Source organism: Manis pentadactyla, chromosome 3, assembly GCF_030020395.1.
Source record: "Manis pentadactyla isolate mManPen7 chromosome 3, mManPen7.hap1, whole genome shotgun sequence".
Classification (NCBI taxonomy): domain Eukaryota; kingdom Metazoa; phylum Chordata; class Mammalia; order Pholidota; family Manidae; genus Manis; species Manis pentadactyla.
In genome coordinates this window covers 4,416,066-4,439,746 of record NC_080021.1, presented here as the reverse complement: position 1 = coordinate 4,439,746, position 23,681 = coordinate 4,416,066, and the positions used below count along the sequence as shown (strand labels likewise).

The 23,681-nt window shown below is 54.4% G+C and overlaps 1 protein-coding gene across 2 annotated transcripts; it reads left to right on the top strand.

Annotated features, from left to right (window-relative positions):
- The first annotated feature begins 8,893 nt into the window (after positions 1-8,893).
- Positions 8,894-14,266, top strand: LOC118930372 (cytochrome P450 11B1, mitochondrial). 2 transcript variants are annotated; one of them, XM_036921512.2, is made up of 9 exons: positions 8,894-9,132; positions 9,522-9,677; positions 11,222-11,421; positions 11,556-11,759; positions 12,010-12,164; positions 13,149-13,315; positions 13,697-13,775; positions 13,868-14,065; positions 14,148-14,266. In XM_036921512.2, exons 1-9 carry the CDS (start codon positions 8,894-8,896, stop codon positions 14,259-14,261), a joined length of 1,512 nt encoding a protein of 503 aa, XP_036777407.2. In that variant the 3' UTR covers positions 14,262-14,266. The 2 variants fall into 2 exon arrangements, with proteins under 2 accessions (XP_036777407.2, XP_036777414.2); XM_036921519.2 differs by lacking the exon at positions 13,868-14,065.
- Positions 14,267-23,681: the final 9,415 nt, after the last annotated feature.

Sequence of the window (23,681 nt, the reverse complement as noted above, 5' to 3'; positions counted from 1 at the left end):
TCTCTGCCTTTATTTCCTGTTAGGAAAATTACCACATTTCTACTATGTTTCAAAGCAGTGCACGAGGTTTTGTGCAATAGTTGAAACAGATCAAGTGGCACAAAAGTCCTTTGTACTACTCAAGCCTACACCCTTCTTATATGTGAAGTGCTGTAGTCAATCCTTATGCAATACCCATGCAGTAAACATCACAGACACAGGAATGCATTATACTAAAGAAGCTGCAGGAGGGAGCAACGGGAGCGGCAGCAGTGCTGGGCTCCTGCTTGTGCTGACAGCGCCCCCTGCGTTCCTGGGCCTCAGACTGGCCTAGGCCACAGAGCACGCCACAGGCCGGGCCTTTGGGAGCATCCCTCAGACACAGGCAACTTGCAGCGGACAGTTGGACCCTGTCGCATTAAACTTGTTTTCCATTGACTAACTCATGGTCTGACTTCGAGGAGCCTTGGAACAGGAGGGAGGGGACCAAATCCAGGGGGCTGGCCCACACTTGCATTCAGAGCAAGTCCAAACCCTCCTGATGGTGACCTGTTCACCAGGGCTTCCCTCTGAAACCGAGCGCTGTAACTCTGTCTCCTACTGACACTCCTTCCTCCTCTTGTGGAGGAAGTGCCTCCGGGCACTCCAGTCTTGGTGGATGGGGACTGGAGGACCACCCATGGGGAGCAGTGTTCAGAGGCTTCTCACCTTTGGGGGGCCCAGGGTCAGAGGGGAAGACAGAGTGATCTGGGCATCAGACACCCCAGGGAGTGAAGGCATCTGCAGCATGGGGGGTGGGAGACACCCTAGGGACAGCCCTCTGCTGGGTGGGGTGGGGGGCACCATGGCTGCTCTTCCTCAGCTCCCTGGCCAGGGCCTGGGAGACAGAAGATAAGAAATTCTGTGGAATGAACTTGGACTTTGCCCACCAGCTGGCCTCACAGGTTCTCCCACACGCGTCTGCCCGGCAGCTGAGACTCGGTGGACAGCCAGCTAGACTAGACAGCAGGAACAGCCTTCTTCCATTTTACAGTGGAGATGGTGCCGAAAGTCCGACCCAAAGTACTTCCCAAAACACATGCTTTCTCCCCCTCGGGGCTGACCCGACGTCAGTGTCTGGCTGGGTGCAGCCCTGCCCGCTGCTCACCTTCCTCCCCCTTCGTGCCACATCCCCGGGCCAGCCCCTGACTGGTCCAACCCAGGGAGAATGCTGCCGGGGCAGTCTGGGAACCTTCCAGAAAGAGTCTCAAGGCAAGAAAGGCAGGGTGGGGCAGGCGGAGGGTGGCCTCTGCCATCCCTGAGGCACAGAGGAGGACCATCTGTCACATTGGAACACTCCAAACCGGGGGCCTGGGTACACTCTGGGAGACAGTGAGGAGGGAGGGAGGATGGGAGCTGCAGCAACTCCAGGACGGGAGAGGGTTTCCTGCAGGCATAGGCTCCCCATCCGTGCCCTTTGCCAAGCACAGGCTTTGTGCTCACACCTGCTGCTCATGCCTGCAAACCCCAGGAACACTGTCTCCCTGGCCACTCCAACTCCCATTCTGGTACTGGAGCTTGGGGGGCAGCCACCCAGAAACAGCCAGACAGGTAAGAGGTCAGCCACGTGAGTTTCCATAGCAACCAGACACTGGAGTCTTCAAAAGGGGGAGGTTGCACACAGTATAAACTTAACAGGCAGGAAATAAATGTGCATGTGGAGAGTTCCTAAATCTGGCACTGGGGAGTCTCTGGTGATGTGGTGAGAGGCACTTTCAATGACTTGATAATGGCAGATACCAAATCATTGTGGGATGAGGCGTTCAAATGGTTGGGGGAGGTATCGACCCCATTGTGAGACACCCTTTCTAGGAGTCACTGGGAGGAAGGAGAGAGCGTATAGTGTTCAGAACAACAGCCAAGGGCCCGCAGAGGTACTACCTTATGAATGCAAAGCCTCAGGAGTCTTTCTCTGCTGCCATAAGGAGTCAGTCAAGTGAGGGACTGAACTGGGACTCAGTGGCCCACCTGCTTGCCAGGTCCTTGTGCAGACAGAATGGGTCAGCATCCAGATCAGAGGAGGGAAAACCAACAGAGCAGATGCTTTTTCCCGTCAACTGGTGGAGCGGTGGGCAGCAGACACAGGAAGACCATGGCGGGAGGAGCCGGGGTGGGGAGGGATTCATTCCCAGTGGCCACCTTTGTCTGTGAAGCAGAATACGGAGCATCTGCCCAGAGAATGAGAGCACACATAAGGTTGGGCTTTAGGTGGCATGATGGCAGCTTAGGACAGTCCCTCAAGGCCAAGAGAAAGGAGGTCATGGGATGACCCAGCAGAAAGGAGGTCAGGGCTGAGCTAGCATCAACTGTGGAGAGACCCAGAGGAGCCTGCTGGTGGGTTTTGCCCAGGAGCACAAAAGGCACGTGGCTGGATTGCACCTGGGCATGAGCTCCTCCATGAGCTAAAGGGCAAGAGAGAGTTGCAGCCCGTTTCAAGGGAGCAGTCAGGTGAGGATCTGTGGCAGCTTGGCTGGGTGGAGAAGGGAGGCCAACGGCAGCAGGACCAGGCTGGGCACAGGAGGCAGAGCAGTGTGCTGGCAATACTGGGAGAAGAGCATGACCGGAGGGGCCGTAGTCACCAAAAGCCATCAGAACATGGTACGGAATTTGCGAAAGCCTACCTAATGGGGAGGGGGTAGATTAGTCAGTAAATGGCCTTGCCGAAGGAAGCCACTGTGTCGCTTAACAGTAGGTGTCAGGTAAGGGGTAGGAATCCCCAAACCTGGTGGCTTAAGCAGGAGAGAAAAGCATCTTTCTTGCTCATGGACACAAACTGCAGGGGTCAGCAGCCCAGAGCTGTGCATAAGTGCGGGGAAAGCTAATACTGTTAAAATGTCAATGCTATCAAATGTGATCTACAGATTCAGTGCAATCCCTATCAAAATCTTAGGGCTGTTTCTTGCAGAAATAGAAAAACCCACCCTAAAATTCATATGGCATCTCAAGGGACCTGCAATAGTCAAAATGATCTTGAAAATGAACAAAATCAGAGGAGTCATACTTTGTTTGAAAACATACTACAAAATGACAGTGATCAAAACAGTGTGGAATTGGCATAAATGCAGACATATAGATCAGTGGAATAGAATAGGGAGCCCAGAAATACACCCTCACAAAATGGCCAGATAATTTTTGACAAGGGTGCCAAGACTAGTCAATGGGGAAAGGACAGTCTTTTCACTAAATGGCGCTGGCATCCCATGAAAAAGAAAGACGTCAGACCCACACCTCACACAGTGCACAAAGAATAGCCCAAATGGAGCACAGATCTAAACGTAGGCACTAAAACAACAAAACTTCTTAGAACAACACCTGGGGAAGCCCTCAAGACGAGGGACTGGGCAGTGCTTAGTTGGATCTGACACCAAAGGCACAGCAACGAAGAAAAAATACACAAACTTGACTTCATAAAAAATTTAAACTTTTGTGTATCTGAACAAACTATCCACTGAACAAAAAGGCAACTCACAGAATGAGAGATAATATTTAATAGTCATCTCTCTGATAAGGAACTTATATCTGGAATATATAGAGAACTCTTAAAACAACACACACACACACATACACACACACACACACACACACACACACACACACACACACAAAACCTAGTCCAAAATGGGCAAAGGAACAGAATAGGCATATTTCCAAAGATATACAGATAAGCCAATAAGCACATAAAAAGCTGCTCAAAATCTCTAACCACTAGGGAAATGCAAATAAAAACTATAATGAGATACAACCTAGTGACTGGGAGGATGATCACTATCATAAAACAGGAAACAACGGGTCTGGGTGGGGATCTGGTGCAATTGGAAACAGAATACATTGGTGGGAATGTAAAATGGTACAGATGCTGTGGAACAAGTATGGTGAGACCCCAAGGAATTAAAAAGAATTCCCATATGAACCAGCAATCCCGCTTCTGTAGATGCATATCCACCAAAGACTCAAAAGCAGACTCTTGAATAGATATGTGTGCACCCACGTTCACAGCAGCAATATTAAGAATGCTAAAAAGTGGACACAACCTGAGTACCCATTGAGAGGTGGACAGAGAAGGAATATGTGGTCTCTCCATACAATGGACTATTTTTCAGCCTCAAAAAGGAGGGAAATTCTGCAGTGTGCTACAACATGTATGAGCCTTGAGGACATTACACGCCCAATGAAAGGAGACACAATGGGATGAAAACTTTAAAAATCACATGTCTGTGAGGTCCCTGGAGCCCTAAACTCCATAGAGATAGGAGTGGAAGGGTGGCTCTGGAGGCTGGGCCAGGGGTGGGAGTTAGTGTTTAATTTCTTCAACGCAACCCAAGATGAAAGGAGACAGAAAGTCCACAGAAGAGACGAGAAGACGTGGAGGGCAGGGGACAGTGTAACCTGGAAATGAGCAGAATTCCAGAAGACAGCAGAGTGCGGAGCACAAATAGTAAAGAACAGCAGGTGGCTTTTCAAGGGGGGCAGGGGCCGGGCCGGCGGGAGGGGGTGTCGGTGTGTAACAGGGACAGAGCTTTGGCTTTACAAGGTGAAAAGAGCTGTGGGGATGGGTGGGGGGGACGGCTGCATGGCAAGCCAGTGTTTTTAAGGCCACTGAGCTGTACATTCAAATAGCCAGGCTGGAAAACTTTATGCTAAGTGTATCTTCCTACAATGAAAGGAAGAAGAAAAATGGATACCGGGGTCAACGGAAAATAGAAAAAACATTGTTACACATCAGTTACCACAATATATGTTCATAGAATGAATTTGAGAGCTGAAAGGCAGGAGGTGAGACTGGGTACGACAACAAGACGTGGCCATGTGGCACTTCAGGGATTCCCGCCTGAACCACAGTCCACGGAAGGGCTGACAGTCACGGAGTGAAAAGTGCGGGCCTGGCCAATGTTGACCGAAAGGGGTCGGCTGCACCCACGGTGTCGGGATGTCGCCAGTGCAGGGAGGAGGGCTACGGACAGACAGCCAGCACGGGTTCCTCTCGACACCCGCACACAGGCCGCCTCGAGGGGCGGAGGGACGGGCAGGAGCGGCTGGGGGTGAGCACACCTCCCCAGGCTGGGGCTCTCGGAGGCTCCTCAGGGTCCGCCCGGAAGAGGGCTGCATCGGGCGGCAGCGAGGGCACTGCAGGAGAGATCTCCACGCACCCAGAGTCGGATCAGAACTCCTGCCTGGCTTCCAGAGTGTGACTTCAGCTGAGGACGGCAAGACGCAAGACCCCTTTGTCCCTCTTACACCCCACCCCTCTTCAAACTGGCAAGCAAGAGGGGTGACAGAGGGGGAGACACAGGAAGAGGCAAGGACCCCCCCCACACACAGATACACACACACGCACCCCTCCCACTGCTGGCTCAGGCCTGGTGGGGACCCAAGTGGGAAGCTGTGAGCTTTGCATGTTTAAACGTGGAGGACGGCAGGCAGTCTGCGTGAAATAGTCCTGACCGAGACCCAGAGGCGTGGGGTATGCCAGGAGCCTGGGGGCACGGGAGGTGCAGAGGCACAGAGGGGTGAAGATGCGTGGGGCTCCTAGGAGGGCACTGCGGTTTCCATGGCATCAGGGAACCCAGTGTGGAGGGGGCACAGGGTGTTGGGCAGCAGCTGGCGTTGGCACCAGAGGGCTACTTGCGGTCAGATGAGATGCAAGCCTCCTTCAGCACCCAGGTTGCCCCTGTGAGAATGAGGCCAGGCCACGTTCTTGGTCCAGTGTGGAGGACAGCCCCCCAAGGCCAAGGTGGGGCACCCATGGCCCTCTACCTCCCTGGGCCCCGGAGCTGAAGCTGGGGCCGGTCCCTGACCCACTTGCCTACTTGGCCTGGGTGGCTTCCCACTCTGGCAGGGGAGCTCCGCACCACAAGGCTGTCTGCCTGCTTGGGGCCCCGGGCATCTCCCCTGCAGGAGCCCTCTTTGCCCTCACAGCGCTTGACCAGGTGGCCGGGGCCCTGCCCGCCGCAGGCCCACAGCCTGAGCAGGGGAGAGATCGCTGCCCCTGGGCAGCTCAGCAGATGAGGACCGCACCGCCCGGGCCAGGTGGGCTCGGGGCACAGGCGCCTGGGGACCCAGAGGGCTGCTCCCCTGCCAGGCCCCACCTGTGGGAGGGAGGGAATGAACGCTGGACCCCACCCAAGCCCTAGAGGAGGCAGGACCTGCCCTCGACCCCCACACCCGGCCCACCTAACTCCCTGCTCCCAGCACGAGGCCCCGTAGCCCCATCTCCACTTAGGCCTGTGTCAGATCCTTGCTTTGGGCAGTGATATAGGGCCAGGCCCACGGTTGGGCTGCAGCCACCCACCGTGCGCCCTGCCAGCGGGAACCTCTCAGCTGCATCCTGGGCGCTGTGCTGTCTCGGGGGCTGTTCTTTCCTCTGTGGTGGCCCTGCCCGTGGGGGCACCAGGGTTACACCAGCTGAGGGTGTCGTTAGAACGCAGCGTGTTCCTGGCACACCTCTCGGGGCGGGAAAGGGGAGGGATGTGCGCTCCCACCACTCATAAAGCAACCGTGTGGACGTGCGGCCTCGCATCTGGGGCATTCCCCACCGGTGCCCGTCCGTGTCCGTGTGGCCCTGGGGGTAGACGCCGCGCTATCCTAGCGGAGCCTACATCCCGAGCTTCAAGGACAGGGGCCACCGTGTCCTCCAGGCTTGGCTGCGTGGCGGTCCTGCAGGCCGGGCTCCGGAGGTGGCGCTGCAGTTAGCGTGCCTGCCTCCAGAGGGCGACAGAGAGCTCTGGCGTCAGGGCCAAGGGTCCTGCCGCTCTGGCTTGCGCGGCGGGAGGCAGGGGCTGGATCAGGGCTGGGATTCGGGCTTCTTCCCTTCTCTTAGCCTCAGGGAAAGAGTTCCAGAGCCTTCTTGGGGTACAGTCTCTGTCCTGGAGTTGGAGGCCGGAAGGAGCATTGTGTGTGCTTGTGTGTGTGTGTGTGTGTGTGTGTGTGTGTGTGTGTGTGTGTGTGTTGAGGGTTGGGGGGTGGCCAGGGCGGGTGGTGAAGGGGTGAAGCTGGGACCCACCCCCAGGGGAGAAGGAGGCCGACCAGGATGCGCTCCCCAAAAGCCCACACATCTCAGCTCCTGCACAAAGAGCAGGGAAGGGGTCTCAGTGTGCCCCTCAGTTGACGGTCCCCCTTCCCGACAGGGAACCACACACAGGGGCCCCTTGCCCCGGCCTTGCCCTGGGATGCCTCTGACCTGTCTTCCTCTCCATACAACACTGTCCCGCCCTCCCGGGGTAGGGGGACGCCAGGCCCCTCTCCGTGCCCTCAGTGGGTGGGCTGGGCCCTTGCCCTGCCGCTCTTCCTGGACACGCATTCTCCTTCCCAGGAGACAGTCCCTGGGCGGGGGGCTGCCACACCTGTGGGCAGGCAGAGAGTGCAGTGGTGGCATGGGGAGCAGCCCCGTGCATCTTCACCGTCACCGGTGCTGAGCCATCCGAAGAAGGCTCTTCTGGGACCCACTCGTGGGCATCAAGGCTGGGGGTCTGGGAGGCAGCGGGAGTTGGCACCAGTGCAGGGGCGCTCAGTGCTGGGTGCCTCTCTCAAGTGCCCCTGCCTGGGAGGGGCCGACTTTGGGCCCACCTGTGTCCCCTTCCTGGGGGCAGCCTACTGGGGACATGGAAAACGGGCCCATAGCAACAGCCCCGAAATCTCCAAGGATAGACGAGGAGAGGCCGGGGGGCTGGGGGACACGAAGCCGGGCAGGGCAGCAGGAGCATGCGGTGCGGCCTGGGTGGTGCGCCCGATTGTCCCTTCCCTGCATGCTCCCCCCAGAGCCTAGCTGTGGTTCCCCCATCGCCCTGACCCCAAGTCGGGCACCACGGGATCCTCTGGAGGGGGCAAGGTGCCGGGGCTCTGGGGCCCCTCCGACGTACTGGGGACCTTGGGAGGTGGCAGAACCCCTGAGCCTCAGGGTCCTCTGAAATCATCTCCTCAGTCATCTGAAAATGGGGCCCAGGACAGCACACCCTCCACCTCACAGGGATGCCGCCACACATGGAGGAGAGGACCCAGGTCCCCAGACTCGGGTCAGCGGTCCGAGGCTCGGCTCCTGCTGAGCACCTGCCGGACACAGCCCCTGGGAGGGTGGGGAGCCCCTGGCATAGGCCCTCTCCTCCCACTATGGCCTGGTGCTGAGGCTGCAGCCCTGACAGCACCCTTCAGGGCGGGAAAGGAGGTGTGGGCACTGCGCACAGGGCCGCAGGGGCAAGCATGGGTCAAGGTGAGCCGGCGGCTCCTCATCCTTCTGTGCAAGGAGTGGCTTGCAGGCGCCCCCACCCCGCCCACCAGTGACACTCATCTCCAGGCAGGCTTGGCTGCTCAACAGGACTGCCAGGTCAGCCAGCTGAGCCTCCAGCTGTGTCTCTGGATCCCACAGCTGCACCCACAGGTCGGACGACCTCCCACTCCACGATGGCCCCTTGCTGGCTTATGTGTGCACCCCTGCCACCTGCACAGGGCTGGGGAAGAGGAGGCCCCATGCTAGAGGCCCCTGAGCTTGGTGCGGCCCGCCCCTTCCCTCCCTTCCCCTCCTCCTCAGGTCCCTGTGGGGAGGGACAAAAATGTTCAAGGCCCCTCTCATCTCTTGATAAGATAAGGGATGCATCCACCCACTCCTTTGACCCACGGGGGAGGGAGGAGGTCCCTGGCAACCCCATTCGGCCCCAGCTTAGACATGGCACCTGCTCTCCACACCACCCAGGAGCAGCGCTTGCGTAATTGTGGGCCAAGGTGCCCATCCATCTCTTTCCTCTTCCTCTGGCCCTGACCCCCACCCTGGGTACCCTGGCCCGGTCCAGGGACAGTGTTTCCTGTGACGGCATCGAGTTGGCCAGCCCGGGCCTCCAGACCAGATAAAAGGACTGGGCTGAAAGGGGGTGGAGGGGACAACGGAATGGCCTTCAGGGCAAAGGCGGACATGCGGATGGCAGGGCCCTGGCTGTCGCTGTGCCGGGCACGCGCTCTGGGAGCCAGAGCTTCTCTTGTCCCCAAGGCTGTGCTGCCCTTTGAAGCTATACCCCAGAGTCCTGGCAACAAGTGGGCGAGGGTGCTGCAGGTCTGGAAGGAGCAGGGCTCCGAGAACTTCCACCTGGACTTGCATCGCACCTTCCAGGAGCTGGGGCCCATTTTCAGGTAAAGGCCTCCCCCCGAGCCTGGTGGGAGCACCCTAGCCTCCTCTCCTCGCTGGCCGCTGAGCCCTTGCTGGGCATTGTGCGGGGCCATACCCCAGCCGGGCACCCTGAGGAAGGCAGGGTGGGCGCTCAGCCAGGGCCACCCTGCACCTTTGATGGTGGAGACCCTGGCTCTTGGTGAGGGCAGAGCACCCAGGCCAGCAGCCCAGCAGACGGGAGGTGGACCCTGGGGCAGGAGAGGCTTCAGCCACCAGCGGGAGGGCCTGCCTGCTCTGAGGCGCAGGCCAGAAGGGGAGGCCAGCAGGAGGCTGTCCGGCTCGGTTCTGCAGAGCAGGGCCCAGGGGCGGGATGACACGGCCCCACAGCAATGCCCTGAGCTTTGTCCCACAGGTATGACGTGGGAGGGACACACACGGTGTTCGTGATGCTGCCCGAGGACACGGAGCAGCTGCAGCGGGTGGACAGCTCTCAGCCCTGGAGGACACCCCTGTACCCCTGGCTGGCCTACCGAGAGCACCGTGGGCACAGATGTGGCGTGTTCCTGCTGTGAGGGGCAGGTGGAGGTGGCAGGAGGGGTGCAGCCCCAGCAAAGCCAGGGACCCCTCCCGGCCAAGCACACCTGGCCTTGAGCCTGTCTGGGTGGGCAGGGAGAGGGTGGCACTTGCCCCTCTGAGGGCCCTCATGTGGACACATGGACCCGGGCCTGGAAGAGGAACAGCAGCGTGGCAGGGTCCCAGGCAGGGCATCCCCAGAAAGAGGGAGGATGCTGACCACCTGGGGCCCCCACTCAGCGTGGGCCTTGGGGGTTTCCCTTGGGAGTTGAGGTGCTCCCCTCACACAGACCAGGAAGCCCAGGCCTGGAGAAAAGGAGCCCCTGGCCAGGGGCACAAGGCAGAGTGTGCCAGGCCTGAGAGTACATGGGGGCTGAGGCCCTCTGTGGGGCCCCGGGGGTCCCAGAGGGACGGGACACTGGCCTCAGGAGGGGGTTTCCTGGGGACAGGGTGGCAGACAGCAGGCCCACGACACCTTTGCTCAGACACCAGGCCCTTGGAGGGTGCGTGTGTGAACCCAATCATGCGTCTTCTGAGGAGTGCCTGCTGGGTGGGCAGGTTTTTTCCCATTGTGTGTGTGAGTGGGTGTGTGCCCACCTGGACCTGCGTGTGTTCCTGCTCAAGTGTGCATGTGGCCATGTGCTCTTGCCTTGGTCACTGTATGCGTCTCTGTGTGCATGTGTGCATGCGTTTCTGAAAGTCCGAGGAAGCATGTCGTGTGTCATGTGTTTGGGAACTGGATGTCTGCCACGCATGGCCTCCAGTACAGGGTGTGTGACCTGAGTGTGCTTGCGCATCTCCCTGTGTGCGTGAGTGTGCTCTCTGGTCGGGTGTGCAGGTGATCGGTCTCAATCTCTGCAGGGCGCTGGCCCTAGAGCAGAAGGTGTGCAGGCACCAATGTGGCTGAGTGGGAGCCCCGTCCAACTGTTCACTGGAGGTTGGCCCCGGGGCCCCGTGTGCTCTGGGCCCTGTTTTGCCTGCATTCTGAGAGGCATGATCCCGTCCCAGCCTTAGAACAGCTGGAGATGGTGCAGGGAGAGCAGCAGGTGCTGCTGGCACAAAGACGGGTATCTCAGCAGCAGGGTGGCTGGGGCCATGGGGGCTGGGAGGGGCCTCCCCACTCTGGCCATGATGAGAGCACCACTGGCAAGCCTCGGCAGGAGGGCCAGCCTCCTTCCTCACAGAGGCCTCCATACCTGGGGCACTGGGGGGTGGGATGGCTGAGGCATGTGCCAGGCACAGGGCCTGCAACTTGGCAGGAACCAGCTCTGAGAACCCGTGTGGCGCCTCCCGGTAGAAGCTTGGGGCTCAGTCCTGGTTCAGCCTTGAGCACCCTGGGTGCAGCACACCTAGGCCTGCAGCAAAGGAAGCAATGCAGCTCAGGCTGAAATGTGGGCAGCCCGTACCCCAGTACCAGCGGGCAGCTGCCTGCCTCACCTGCTCCCTTTGGGGGTGAGGAAGACACCGGGGCATGGGGCACAGGGCTGGGGGCCGGTTGCTGCCTTGGGCTGGCCTGAAGCCCTGCTCTCTGCCCTACAGAAATGGGCCCCAGTGGCTCTCGGACAGACTGCAGCTGAACCCAGATGTGCTGTCACTGCAGGCCACCCACAAGTTCATCCCCATGGTGGACCAGGTGGCCAGGGATTTCTGCAAGGCCCTGAAGGCAAAGGTGCTGCAGAATGCCCGGGGAAGCCTGACCCTTGACATCCAGCCCAGCATCTTCCACTACAGCATAGAAGGTGTGGGGTCTTGCAGAAGGGGTGGCACAGTGACGCCAGAGTAGGCCAGGACTGGGGCAGAGAGGGCCGGTGGGAGGGCGGCGGCTGTGAGGCTGTGGGCTGCCTTGGGCTCAGCAACCCTCTCCTCCCCACAGCCAGCCACTACGCCCTGTATGGAGAGCGGCTGGGCCTCCTGGGCCAAGGCCCGAGTGCTGCCAGCATGGGCTTTCTCCACGCTCTGCAGGCCATTTTAAAATCCACCGTGCAGCTCATGTTCATGCCCAGGAGCCTGTCACGCTGGGTGAGCTCGCCGACATGGAGAGAGCACTTTGAGGCCTGGGACTACGTCTTTCAGTACGGTGAGGGCCAGGGGCCCAGCGGTGCTGTGGGGCAGAGACACTGGGGCCCCCGGTCTCCACCCACCGTGGTCGTGGCCTCCTCGTGGTCCAGCCAGAGAGTGTTAGCAGTGGGGCAGGGTGGGGCTGGCCCCTGACTTGGGGTAAGAGCACGGACACTCAGGGGTGGAGGGCTGGAGGGTAGGAGTACTACAGGGGTTTGCCGGCACCTGGCCCAGGGTCTCAGTCTCCCTGCCCCACACCTGCCCCACAGCCAACGGTGCCATTCAGAGAGCCTATCAGGAGCTGGCCCTCAGCCCCTCGCAGCACTACAGCGGCCTCTTAGGGGAGCTTCTTGCGCATGCAGAGATGAGCCTGGAAGCCATCAGGGCCAACTCTGTGGACCTCACTGCTGGGAGCGTGGACACGGTCAGGCCGGCAACCAGCCCCCTCCTCACAGAACTGGGGGCCCACCTGACACTCATGCCCCTGGTCTCGAGTCAGTGCCTGCAGCATTCCATTCCAGTCTTGGACCTCAACTTCCGGACTGACGGAAGGCGCTGAGGGGAGGGAACTCGGGAGCCAGGCGGCGAGGGATGGGGCTCTGGCCAGAGTGCGGAGCCGGTGAGGCCGGGGCGGGGGGCACGCTGCAGCACAGACCCACAGGCACAGTCTGGGTCCCTTGAAGAGGGGCCCTTCCCACTGACAGATTTCTTGTGGCTCTCACTGGAGATCCTGGGTGAGGAGGTGCTGGGCTGATGCCTGCAAGACTGGTCCAGGACTGCAGCCTGGGGAGGAGAGAGTGGATGGCAGCAGGGCCTGGCAGGCAGGGCGGGTGCCAGCAAGAGGGGAGGAAGCCGAAGCTGCCTGCCTCTAGACCCACCATCCAGTCAGCATCTCTGATGCGCTGCCAGGGCTGGGCGCCGGGATTCTGAGCAGAGGCCCAGGCCTGTGGTGGGGAAACTCACTGAGCAGAGGCTGAGACACAGCCACACGGCCAGGGTGGCCGGTTCACATTAGGACCGGGAGGACCCCAGGGGAGGACCCCATGGGAGCAGATGGATCTGGGCCCCAGGGCCCCTTTCCCCTACCTCCCCACCACCCATGGCCAGAGTGAGCCCCTCCTAGACCCCAGAGCAGGGTGAGAACCTCCTCCCAAGGCCCAAGAACCCTTAACCAGCTGGAAGAGGCCTGAGTCTTCACTGAGTCTAGGGGCACCACCCTGGAGGGATTCAGGGAAAGTCGACCAGGAGGTGGGGAGTAGGGTCCTGAGGTCTCAGGTCCAGAGGCTGTGTCCTTCTCTGAGTGCGCATGGCACCTTGGGTCTGAGACGATCCTATCCCCTGGGGAAAGGCCATCTTCCTGGGAGGGGCATCCTGAGGCTGAGGTGCCTGGCACCCATGGCTCCCACAGACGTCCTACTCCTTGCTGATGACCCTGTTTGAGCTGGCCCGGAACCCCACCTTGCAGCAGTCCGTACGCCAGGAGAGTCTGGTGGCCGAGGCCAAGATCTCTGAAAACCCCCAGGTGGTCCTCAGGGAGCTGCCCCTGCTGCGGGCAGCTCTCAAGGAGACCTTGAGGTAGGTGGGGCAGACCCTGGCTGCCCAGCTGCTGGGTCCACCGGTTGGAGGGCAGGGCTCACTGGGCTTGCACACGGAGCCTGGGGCCCAGAGGCAGCTTCCCAAGGCAGCTCCAGCCCCTGCCCTTCCTCCCCGTGAAGGCACAGGGGCGCCCCTCCCTCGGGCATCCAGCATCATACATGGGTGCTATCCTGTGCCGGGGCTGCTCAGGCTGGGGGAGCTTTGGCTGAGCTCAGGAGGTGCGAGGAAGCAGCTCCTCGTGGGGTGCTGTGAGGGGAGAGGGGAGCTCCCGTTGGCGGGTGCATCCGGGGCCGGGAGGGGGGCAGAAGGGAACTGTGGGCCCCATGCCAGCTGAGGACCTGCTGGTGGCCCTGTCCATAGGCTGTACCCCGTGGGTATCTTTGTGGAACGCCGGCTGAGCTCAGACTTGGTGCTGCAGAACTACCACGTACCGGCCGGGGTGAGTGAAGCCCCACGGACCCTCAACAGGCAGCCGGCTCGCGGGACCTTCGCCCGGGGCCGCTGACCCTGCCCTTCCCCACCTATGTGCAGACCCTGGTCAAGGTGTGCCTCTACTCTCTGGGCCGAAACCCCAGCGTGCTCGCCAGGCCCGAGAGCTACCATCCGCAGCGCTGGCTGGACGCGAGGGCCGCAGGCAGCAGGTTGAGGCACCTGGCCTTCGGCTTCGGCGTGCGCCAGTGCCTGGGGCGGCGCCTGGCGGAGGTGGAGATGCTCCTATTCCTGCACCACGTAAGCGGCCGGGCGGGGCGGCGCGCTAGGGGCGGGGCGCGTCGGGCGGCGAGCGCGGCGCTGGGACCCGCTTCTGTCCTAGGTGCTGAAAGGCTTCCTGGTGGACACGCTGACGCAGGAGGACGTGCGGATGATCTACCGCTACGTCCTCATGCCCTCCAGCCTCCCCCTGCTGACCTTCCGGGCCACCAGCTAGTCACGCACCGCACTGCGGGGCGGGCCGCGCCGCCAGCGCCCCTCTGTGCGGCCCCAGCGCCCCCGGCCAGCCTTCTCCCAGGGCCACAGCACCGTCCGGCCCGCACCCTGTACAAATGGAACAGTCCGGGCCCTCTGAGGCAGCGAGGCCCAGGCAGAGCCGCCGACGAACCCTGGTGGCAGGCCCAGGCTGTGTGCCCAGCCCCACCAGCGCCTTTTCCAGCAAGGAGCCCCTCTGAGGACCCCAGCACCAGCTCCAGGGCCTTCACGTGGCCTCCCGCATGAGTGCTTGTCGGGCTCGTGGGCTTAGTGCAGTGCGGATGAGGGTGGGGCCAGCCGAACGTCAGTGGCCACAAGCACCCTGCCGTTCATCAGTGGACACATGTCCATGGGGACTTTCTACAGGTCAGGCAGACACTGTGCTGCCGGCAGTGAGAAAGACAATTTTCTGCCTGCAGTGGAACTATATTCCAAGAGTCTGAACTATGGAAATAGGTGCAGACGTCTTTGTTTCCATAATTTGGGTAATGTAAAAAATAGACCCAACATGACCTTCATTCAACAAAAGGATTGCTCACTTTGGGGTGTCTGATTATTGGGACACTAGGCATCTGTAAAAATAGAAATAAAAGAAAGAAATGCAGCACATCTCTAAGTATTCATATAGGATGACGTCCACCACGGATTAACTAAAAAGGCAAGTCACAGAGTTATGCCAGTACGTATGTGTGCTCACCACTCCCCCAAACACACACATCCCATGTAAACATATATCCTTTGTATTTTAGGCAGAACCTTTATAGTGAAGAGAAAAAACTCAAAGCTGCTAGAAACCGAGACAAATGTCCAGAAAAACGCCTTTTCAGGAGCCACCATTAGATGTCGGGAAACACCTATATTGTCAAAGTGCATTGGGAAAATGTCCGTTTAATTCCTGTATTTAAATCCAGCTAAATGTGCGTTAAAGAATTCCAGCTAAATGACATATTTTCAGAGACCCTGAGTGACCAAAGCTGCCCCCCTATGGCAGTGCCCACCAAGACAGCTGCTCAGCCTTGGCTCCAAAGAAAGGGAAGTGACCCGGGATAGGATGAGGGACCTACAGGCCAGTGTGGGCACGGGTGTTGATACACCCACGGGGACACATTTCATTCCCCCCACTACGGATAGGCGGAAGGGACAGGCACTCAGCCTTAGGATACTGAGAACATTCCAGATGCGAGTCCCTGCTGTGACCTGTACACCTGGTCAGTGTTCAGAATAGGCTCCGTTTAGTCTTCGGCATGTGCCAAGGACGCTGTATTGACGTTAACCCTTTTACCCAGAGCACCAGGGGCCCCGGATAGCGCGAGGCGCCCTCTGGTGGTCCCCGGCATTGCCTCGCCTGCAAACTGTGGGCGCCCCTGCTGGGAAGACCTGGAAGCTGGGTGCACCCCCATGTGGGCTGGCACGAGCGGTCTGACTTTTTCTGTCCTCCACAGGATCTGCAAAAGAATCTGAAGGAGGAGCAATAACTACATTATTAGTGATATAATATTGCTCTAACGGACCCACCAAAACCAGACCCTTGTGCATCACCCGGCCCACACTTGATATCTGTCACCTACACACAAGGCTCCAGGCGAGGAACTGCCATTGACCCACCTTCCCAATCAGCAATGAGGGCCCAGAACAAGAAGATTTTTGCCTGAGGGCACAGGACCAGCTGGTGGGACAGTGGGGATTGGAACCCTCACCCCAGTTCTTCCTGGGGTGCCTACAACGCCAGGCAGAGGAGAGGGGTTCTGCCGGTGGGGTGGAGGTTGGAGCACAAGCAGGAGAATCCTGGGGAAGGGCTGCAGTCCGAGCTGGGATTGCCTGTCACGGGGGTGGGGAGGCACGAGGCCCAGAGGCAGCCTTCCCTCCACGCCCCAGCCACTGAAATGAGAAGTAACAGGCGCTCCACGTCCCCAGCAGAGGCTGCACCGGGACTGGTACCTCCTTGCACAGACCGACACCAGCTGGCGCCCAGCCACCCAAGGAGAGCTGTGCCGGCACCCTCGCATGCTTGGCAGCGTGCGTGCTCACTGGGCCCCAAGCCGGCTGCTCTGGCAGCAGAGCCTTCCGTTGCCCTTGGGACCTGCGTCCCAGGGGTGCTTCTGGTGCAGTGTGCCCTGACTTCGGGCACCACCTGAGGGTTCTAGTCAAGGGCCTGGTGCTCGGACGTGCAGCGCCTACAGCCCTGTGCCTCTCAGCAGCCCTGAGAAAGACTTCGCTATCACACCAGAATCAAATTCTTCCCTACTTTGCTCAGACACTGTATGTCTTTAGGAAGGCAGGAAAACACCTGCTAAGCAGCGATCACGCAAGACCGCCCTTCCAGGTGAGATGTGGGAGAGCAGCCCGCGCTGAAGCTGAGTGCTGCCTGGATAGGGGCCCTGCACCCGGCAAGGCTGTGGCTGATGCCCCGGTTGGTGCAGAAGATGCCTGTGTCCGCCGCCATCTCTCCAAAGGCTCGCCCTCTCTGCTTCTCTGTCCTCCCCTCCCAGGAGTCCGAGTGTACGGATGCCCACGGCTGGATATCCCCTTGCCGGTTGTGGACATTCCCTCCCCTGCTCCCTGGGCACAGGGTGCACGTCCCCCGCGTTCTCTTTTGCTGAGTCTGCATGGCTGCCGATTCCACCCAGTCTCTTCCTTTCCCACGTGTGTTTCTCAGCTCCCAAGTGTCTGCTCAAGTCCCTTATCACGCCACCTCTGCTGAGCGTGTGTCCTCTTAGCGATGGGTTTTGTAACATCCTTCTGTTTACTGTTTGCATTACATCAATTTTGGAAATTAGGACATATTTATTATTTATATTCTATTGTGTATATGACATGTTATTACTTGTGTTACAGCGCTAAAGCCATCCTTATAAATAGAAATTTATTATCTAAAATCATATATTAATAGGCAAAACTGAAAGCCACAAATCTGATTACCTATTTCAAGAAATTAGAAACATTATAACAAACCCAAAGTAAATAGAAACAAATTAATAAAATGGAAAATGTACAAAAGGATAGAAATTTAAAGTTATTTCTTTGAAAAAAAAATACTGATAAATACCTAGGTAATGACTAACAGAGAAGACACCAATGATGAATATCTGGAATGAAAAAGATGACATGTCTACAGATCTTATAAACATCAAAAAGATATGCCAAAATATAAACCATGCTAGTACAATGGGTCTTAGAGTTTGTGAAAATAAGCCAAAAGCAAGTGAATTCCACCTCCCCCAAAATCCTGCTCTGCCAGAAAACAGGGTAGATTCCATCAGGCCAACTGAAGCCCAAATTAATGGAGTCAGATAGCCCCGTACTGACAGGAGCCCACACTGCACTTTGTGTCTCAGAAGAACCACAATCTGACATGGTGCAGAGGCGGTCCATGCTGTGTTCCTGGTGCTACTGCCTAAAGAGACAACGGCTGGGAAGTCAGCCAATCAGGACCGAAGGACACTGCAGCCCTCATTCGCATATGCAGACCAGAACAGGAGCCTGGGGCAGCTTTTTCTATAAAAATAACCTCTCAGGGAGCCAAGATGGCGGCATGAGTAGAGCAGTGGAAATCTCCTCCCAAAACCACATATATTTATGAAAATATAACAAAGACAACTGTTCCTAGAATAAAGACCAGAGGACACAGGACACCATCCAGACCACATGCACACCTACGAGAACCCAGTGCCTCATAAAGGGGGTAAGATACAAGCCCCGGCCCCGCGTGACCCGAGCGCCCCTCCCCCCAGCTCCCGGCGGGAGAAGAGCAGGCAGAGGGGGAGGGAGACGGAGCCCAGGACTGCCGAGCACCCAGCCCCCGCCATCCGGGCCAGAGTGCAGGGCCCTCGATACTGGGAAAACAGGGCAGCAAGAACAGTGAGCAGGCACTGGAGGCTGGGCGACAGAGGACATAAGAAAAACGAGCGGCCATTTTTTTTTTTTTTTTTGCTGTTTTGTTTTGGCGAGCGCTTTTTGGGAGTTTTAAAGGGATAGGGACCCCAATACTAGGGAAACAGGGCAGAAAGACCGGTGAGCAGATGCCTGAGGCTGGCGCTGGAGAATAAAGAAAAACGAGTGGCCATTTTTTATTTTATTTTTTTATTTTTTTAATTTTACAAACTTTTATTTATTTATTTATTTTTTGTGGTCGTTTTGTTTTGGCAGGTGCTTTTTGGAAGTCTTAAAGGGGCAGGGTGGGACACTTAATCCAGAGGTAGAGAATCCAGGGATCTCTGGGCACCGTAATCCCCTGGGCTGCAGGGAGCTTGGAGGCCCCTTACGGAGATAAATAGCCTCCCAGCAGCTCCTGCTCCAACGCGACTCCACCATTTTGGAGCAGCTGCCCGAGCCAGGCCACGCCCACAGCAACAGCGGAGATTAACTCCATAGCAGCCCGGCAGGAGGCAGAAACCCTGTCTGCGCGCAGCTGCGCAGCACAAGCCACTAGAGGTCGCTGTTCTCCCAGGAGAGGAGGGCCACAAACCAACAAGAAGGGAAGTCCTTCCAGCCGTCACTTGTCCCAGCTCTGCAAACTATTCCTATCACCATGAAAAGGCAAAGCTACAGGCAGACAAAGATCACAGAGACAACACCAGAGAAGGAGACAGACCTAACCAGTCTTCCTGAAAAAGAATTCAAAATAAGAATCATAAACATGCTGACAGAGATGCAGAGAAATATGCAAGAGCTAAGGGATGAAGTCCGGAGGGAGATCACAGATGCCAGAAAGGAGATCGCAGAAATGAAACAAACTCTGTAAGGGTTTATAAGCAGAATGGATAGGATGCAAGAGGCCATTGATGGAATTGAAACCAGAGAACAGGAACGCATAGAAGCTGACAGAGAGAGAGATAAAAGGATCTCCAGGAATGAAACAATGTTAAGAGAACTGTGTGACCAATCGAAAAGGAACAATAACCATATTATAGGGGTACCAGAAGAAGAAGAGAGAGAGGAAAAGGGATGGAAAGTATCTTGGAAGAAATAATTGCTGAAAACTTCCCCAAACTGGGGGAGGAAATAATCGAACAGACCACGGAAATACACAGAACCCCCAACAGAAAGGATCCAAGGAAGACAACACCAAGACACATAATAATTAAAATGGCAAAGATCAAGGACAAGGAAAGAGTTTTAAAGGCAGCTAGAGAGAAAAAGGTCACCTATAAAGGAAAACCCATCAGGCTCATGTCAGACTTCTCGACAGAAACCTTACAGGCCAGAAGAGAATGGCATGATATATTTAATACAATGAAACAGAAGGGCCTTGAACCAAGGATACTGTATCCAGCACGACTATCATTCAAATATGACGGTGGGATTAAACAATTCCCCGACAAACAGAAGCTGAGGGAATTTGCTTCCCACAAACCACCTTTACAGGACATCTTACAGGGACTGCTCTAGATGGGAGCACTCCTAGAAAGAGCACAGCACAAAACACCCAACATATGAAGAATCGAGGAGGAGGAATAAGAAGGGAGAGAAGAAAAGAATCTCCAGACAGTGTATATAACAGCTCAATAAGCAAGCTAAGTTAGGCAGTAAGATGCTAAAGAGGCTAACCTTGAACCTTTGGTAACCACGAATTTAAAGCCTGCAATGGCAATAAGTACATATCTTTCAATAGTCACCCTAAATGTTAATGGACTGAATGCACCAATCAAAAGACACAGAGTAATAGAATGGATAAAAAAGCAAGACCCATCTCTATGCTGCTTACAAGAAACTCACCTCAAACCCAAAGACATGTACAGACTAAAAGTCAAGGGATGGAAAAACATATTTCAGGCAAACAACAGCGAGAAGAAAGCAGGGGTTGCAGTACTAATATCAGACAAAATAGACTTCAAAACAAAGAAAGTAACAAGAGATAAAGAAGGACACTACATAATGATAAAGGGCTCAGTCCAACAAGAGGATATAACCATTCTAAATATATATGCACCAAACACAGGAGCAACAGCATATGTGAAACAAATACTAACAGAACTAAAGGGGGAAATAGACTGCAATGCATTCATTCTAGGAGACTTCAACACACCACTCACCCCAAAGGATAGATCCACCGGGCAGAAAATAAGTAAGGACACGGAAGCACTGAACAACACAGTAGAGCAGATGGACCTAACAGACATCTACAGAACTCTACATCCAAAAGCAACAGGATATACATTCTTCTCAAGTGCACATGGAACATTCTCCAGAATAGACCACATACTAGGACACAAAAAGAGCCTCAGAAAATTCCAAAAGATTGAAATCCTACCAACCAACTTTTCGGACCACAAAGACATAAAACTAGAAATAAACTGTACAAAGAAAGCAAAAAGGCTCACAAACACATGGAGGCTTAACAACACGCTCCTAAATAATCAATGGATCAATGACCAAATCAAAATGGAGATCCAGCAATATATGGAAACAAATGACAACAACAACACTAAGCCCCAACTTCTGTGGGACACAGCAAAAGCAGTCTTAAGAGGAAAGTATATAGCAATCCAAGCATATTTTAAAAAGGAAGAACAATCCCAAATGAATGGTCTAATGTCACAATTATTGAAATTGGAAAAAGAAGAACAAATGAGGCCTAAGGTCAGCAGAAGGAGGGACATAATAAAGATCAGAGAAGAAATAAATAAAATTGAGAAGAATAAAACAATAGAAAAAAATCAATGAAACCAAGAGCTGGTTCTTTGAGAAAATAAACAAAATAGATAAGCCTCCAGCCAGACTTATTAAGAGGAAAAGAGAGTCAACACAAATCAACAGTATCAGAAATGAGAAAGGAAAAAATCACGACAGACCCCATAGAAATACAAAGAATTATTAGAGAATACTATGAAAACCTATATGCTAACAAGCTGGGAAACCTAGGAGAAATGGACAACTTCCTAGAAAAATACAACCTTCCCAGACTGACCCAGAAAGAAACAGAAAATCTAAACAGACCAATTGCCAGCAACGAAATTGAAGTGGTAATCAAAAAACTACCCAAGAACAAAACCCCCGGGTCAGATGGATTTACCTCGGAATTTTATCAGACATACAGGGAAGACATAATACCCATTCTCCTTAAAGTTTTCCAAAAAATAGAGGAGGTGGGGATACTCCCAAGCTCATTCTATGAAGCTAACATCACCCTAATACCAAAACCAGGCAAAGACCCCACCAAAAAAGAAAACTACAGACCAATATCCCTGATGAATGTAGATGCAAAAACACTCAACAAAATATTAGCAAACCGAATTCAGAAATACATCAAAAGGATCATACACCATGACCAAGTGGGATTCATCCCAGGGATGCAAGGATGGTACAACATTCGAAAGTCCATCAACATCATCCACCACATCAACAAAAAGAAAGACAAAAACCACATGATCATCTCCATAGATGCTGAAAAAACATTTGACAAAGTTCAACATCCATTCATGATAAAAACTCTCAGCAAAATGGGAATAGAGGGCAAGTACTTCAACATAATAAAGGCCATCTATGATAAACCCACAGCCAACATTATATTGAACAGCGAGAAGCTGAAAGCATTTCCTCTGAGATCTGGAACTAGACAGGGATGCCCACTCTCCCCACTGTTATTTAACATAGTACTGGAGGTCCTAGCCACGGCAATCAGACAAAATAAAGAAATACAAGGAATCCAGATTGGTAAAGAAGAAGTTAAACTGTCACTATTTGCAGATGACATGATACTGTACATAAAAAACCCTAAAGACTCCACCCCAAAACTACTAGAACTTATATCAGTATACAGCAAAGTTGCAGGATACAAAATCAACACACAGAAATCTGTGGCTTTCCTATACACTAACAATGAACCAACAGAAAGAGAAATCAGGAAAACAACTCCATTCACAATTGCATCCAAAAAAATAAAATACCTAGGAATAAACCTAACCAAAGAAGTGAAAGACTTATACTCTGAAAACTACAAGTCACTCTTAAGAGAAATTAAAGGGGACACTAACAGATGGAAACTCATCCCATGCTCGTGGCTAGGAAGAATTAATATCGTCAAAATGGCCATCCTGCCCAAAGCAATATACAGATTTGATGCAATCCTTATGAAACTACCAGCAACATTCTTCAATGAACTAGAACAAATAATTCAAAAATTCATATGGAAACACCAAAGACCCCGAATAGCCAAAGCAATCCTGAGAAAGAAGAATAAAGTAAGGGGGATCTCACTCCCCAACTTCAAGCTCTACTATAAAGCCATAGTAATCAAGACAATTTGGTACTGGCACAAGAACAGAGCCACAGACCAGTGGAACAGACTAGAGAATCCAGACATTAACCCAGACATATATGGTCAATTAATATTTGATAAAGGAGCCATGGACACACAATGGCGAAATGACAGTCTCTTCAACAGGTGGTGCTGGCAAAACTGGACAGCTACATGTAGGAGAATGAAACTGGACCATTGTCTAACCCCATATACAAAAGTAAACTCAAAATGGATCAAAGACCTGAATGTAAGTCATGAAACCATTAAACTCTTGGAAGAAAACATAGGCAAAAACCTCTTAGACATAAACATGAGTGACCTCTTCTTGAACATATCTCCCCAGGCAAGGAAAACAACAGAAAAAATGAGCAAGTGGGACTATATTAAGCTGAAAAGCTTCTGTACAGCAAAAGACACCATCAATAGAACAAAAAGGAACCCTACAGTATGGGAGAATATATTTGAAAATGACAGATCTGATAAAGGCTTGACGTCCAGAATATATAAAGAGCTCACACGCCTCAACAAACAAAAAACAAATAACCCAATTAAAAAATGGGCAGAGGAACTGAACAGACACTTCTCCAAAACAGAAATACAGATGGCCAACAGACACATGAAAAGATGCTCCACATCACTAATTATCAGAGAAATGCAAATTAAAACCACAATGAGGTATCACCTCACACCAGTAAGGATGGCTGCCATCCAAAAGACAAACAACAACAAATGTTGGCGAGGCTGTGGAGAAAGGGGAACCCTCCTACACTGCTGGTGGGAATGTAAACTTGTTCAACCATTGTGGAAAGCAGTATGGAGGTACATCAAAATGCTCAAAACAGATTTACCATTTGACCCAGGAATTGCACTCGTAGGAATTTACCCTAAGAATGCAGCAATCAAGTATGAGAAAGACCAATGCACCCCTATGTTTATCGCAGCACTGTTTACAATAGCCAAGAATTGGAAGCAACCTAAATGTCCATCGATAGATGAATGGATAAAGAAGATATGGTACATATACACAATGGAATACTACTCAGCCATAAGAAAAGGGCAAATCCAACCATTTGCAGCAACATGGATGGAGCTGGAGGGTATTATGCTCAGTGAAGCAAGCCAAGCGGAGAAAGAGAAATACCA

Excerpts from the sequence above, each read along its gene's own strand:
- LOC118930372 (XM_036921512.2), top strand. The coding sequence starts at position 8,894 with ATGGCCTTCAGGGCAAAGGCGGACATGCGGATGGCAGGGCCCTGGCTG. Across the intron at positions 9,678-11,221 it reads AGATGTGGCGTGTTCCTGCT|AAATGGGCCCCAGTGGCTCT; the intron begins GTGAGGGGCAGG and ends TCTGCCCTACAG. Across the intron at positions 11,422-11,555 it reads CTTCCACTACAGCATAGAAG|CCAGCCACTACGCCCTGTAT; the intron begins GTGTGGGGTCTT and ends TCCTCCCCACAG.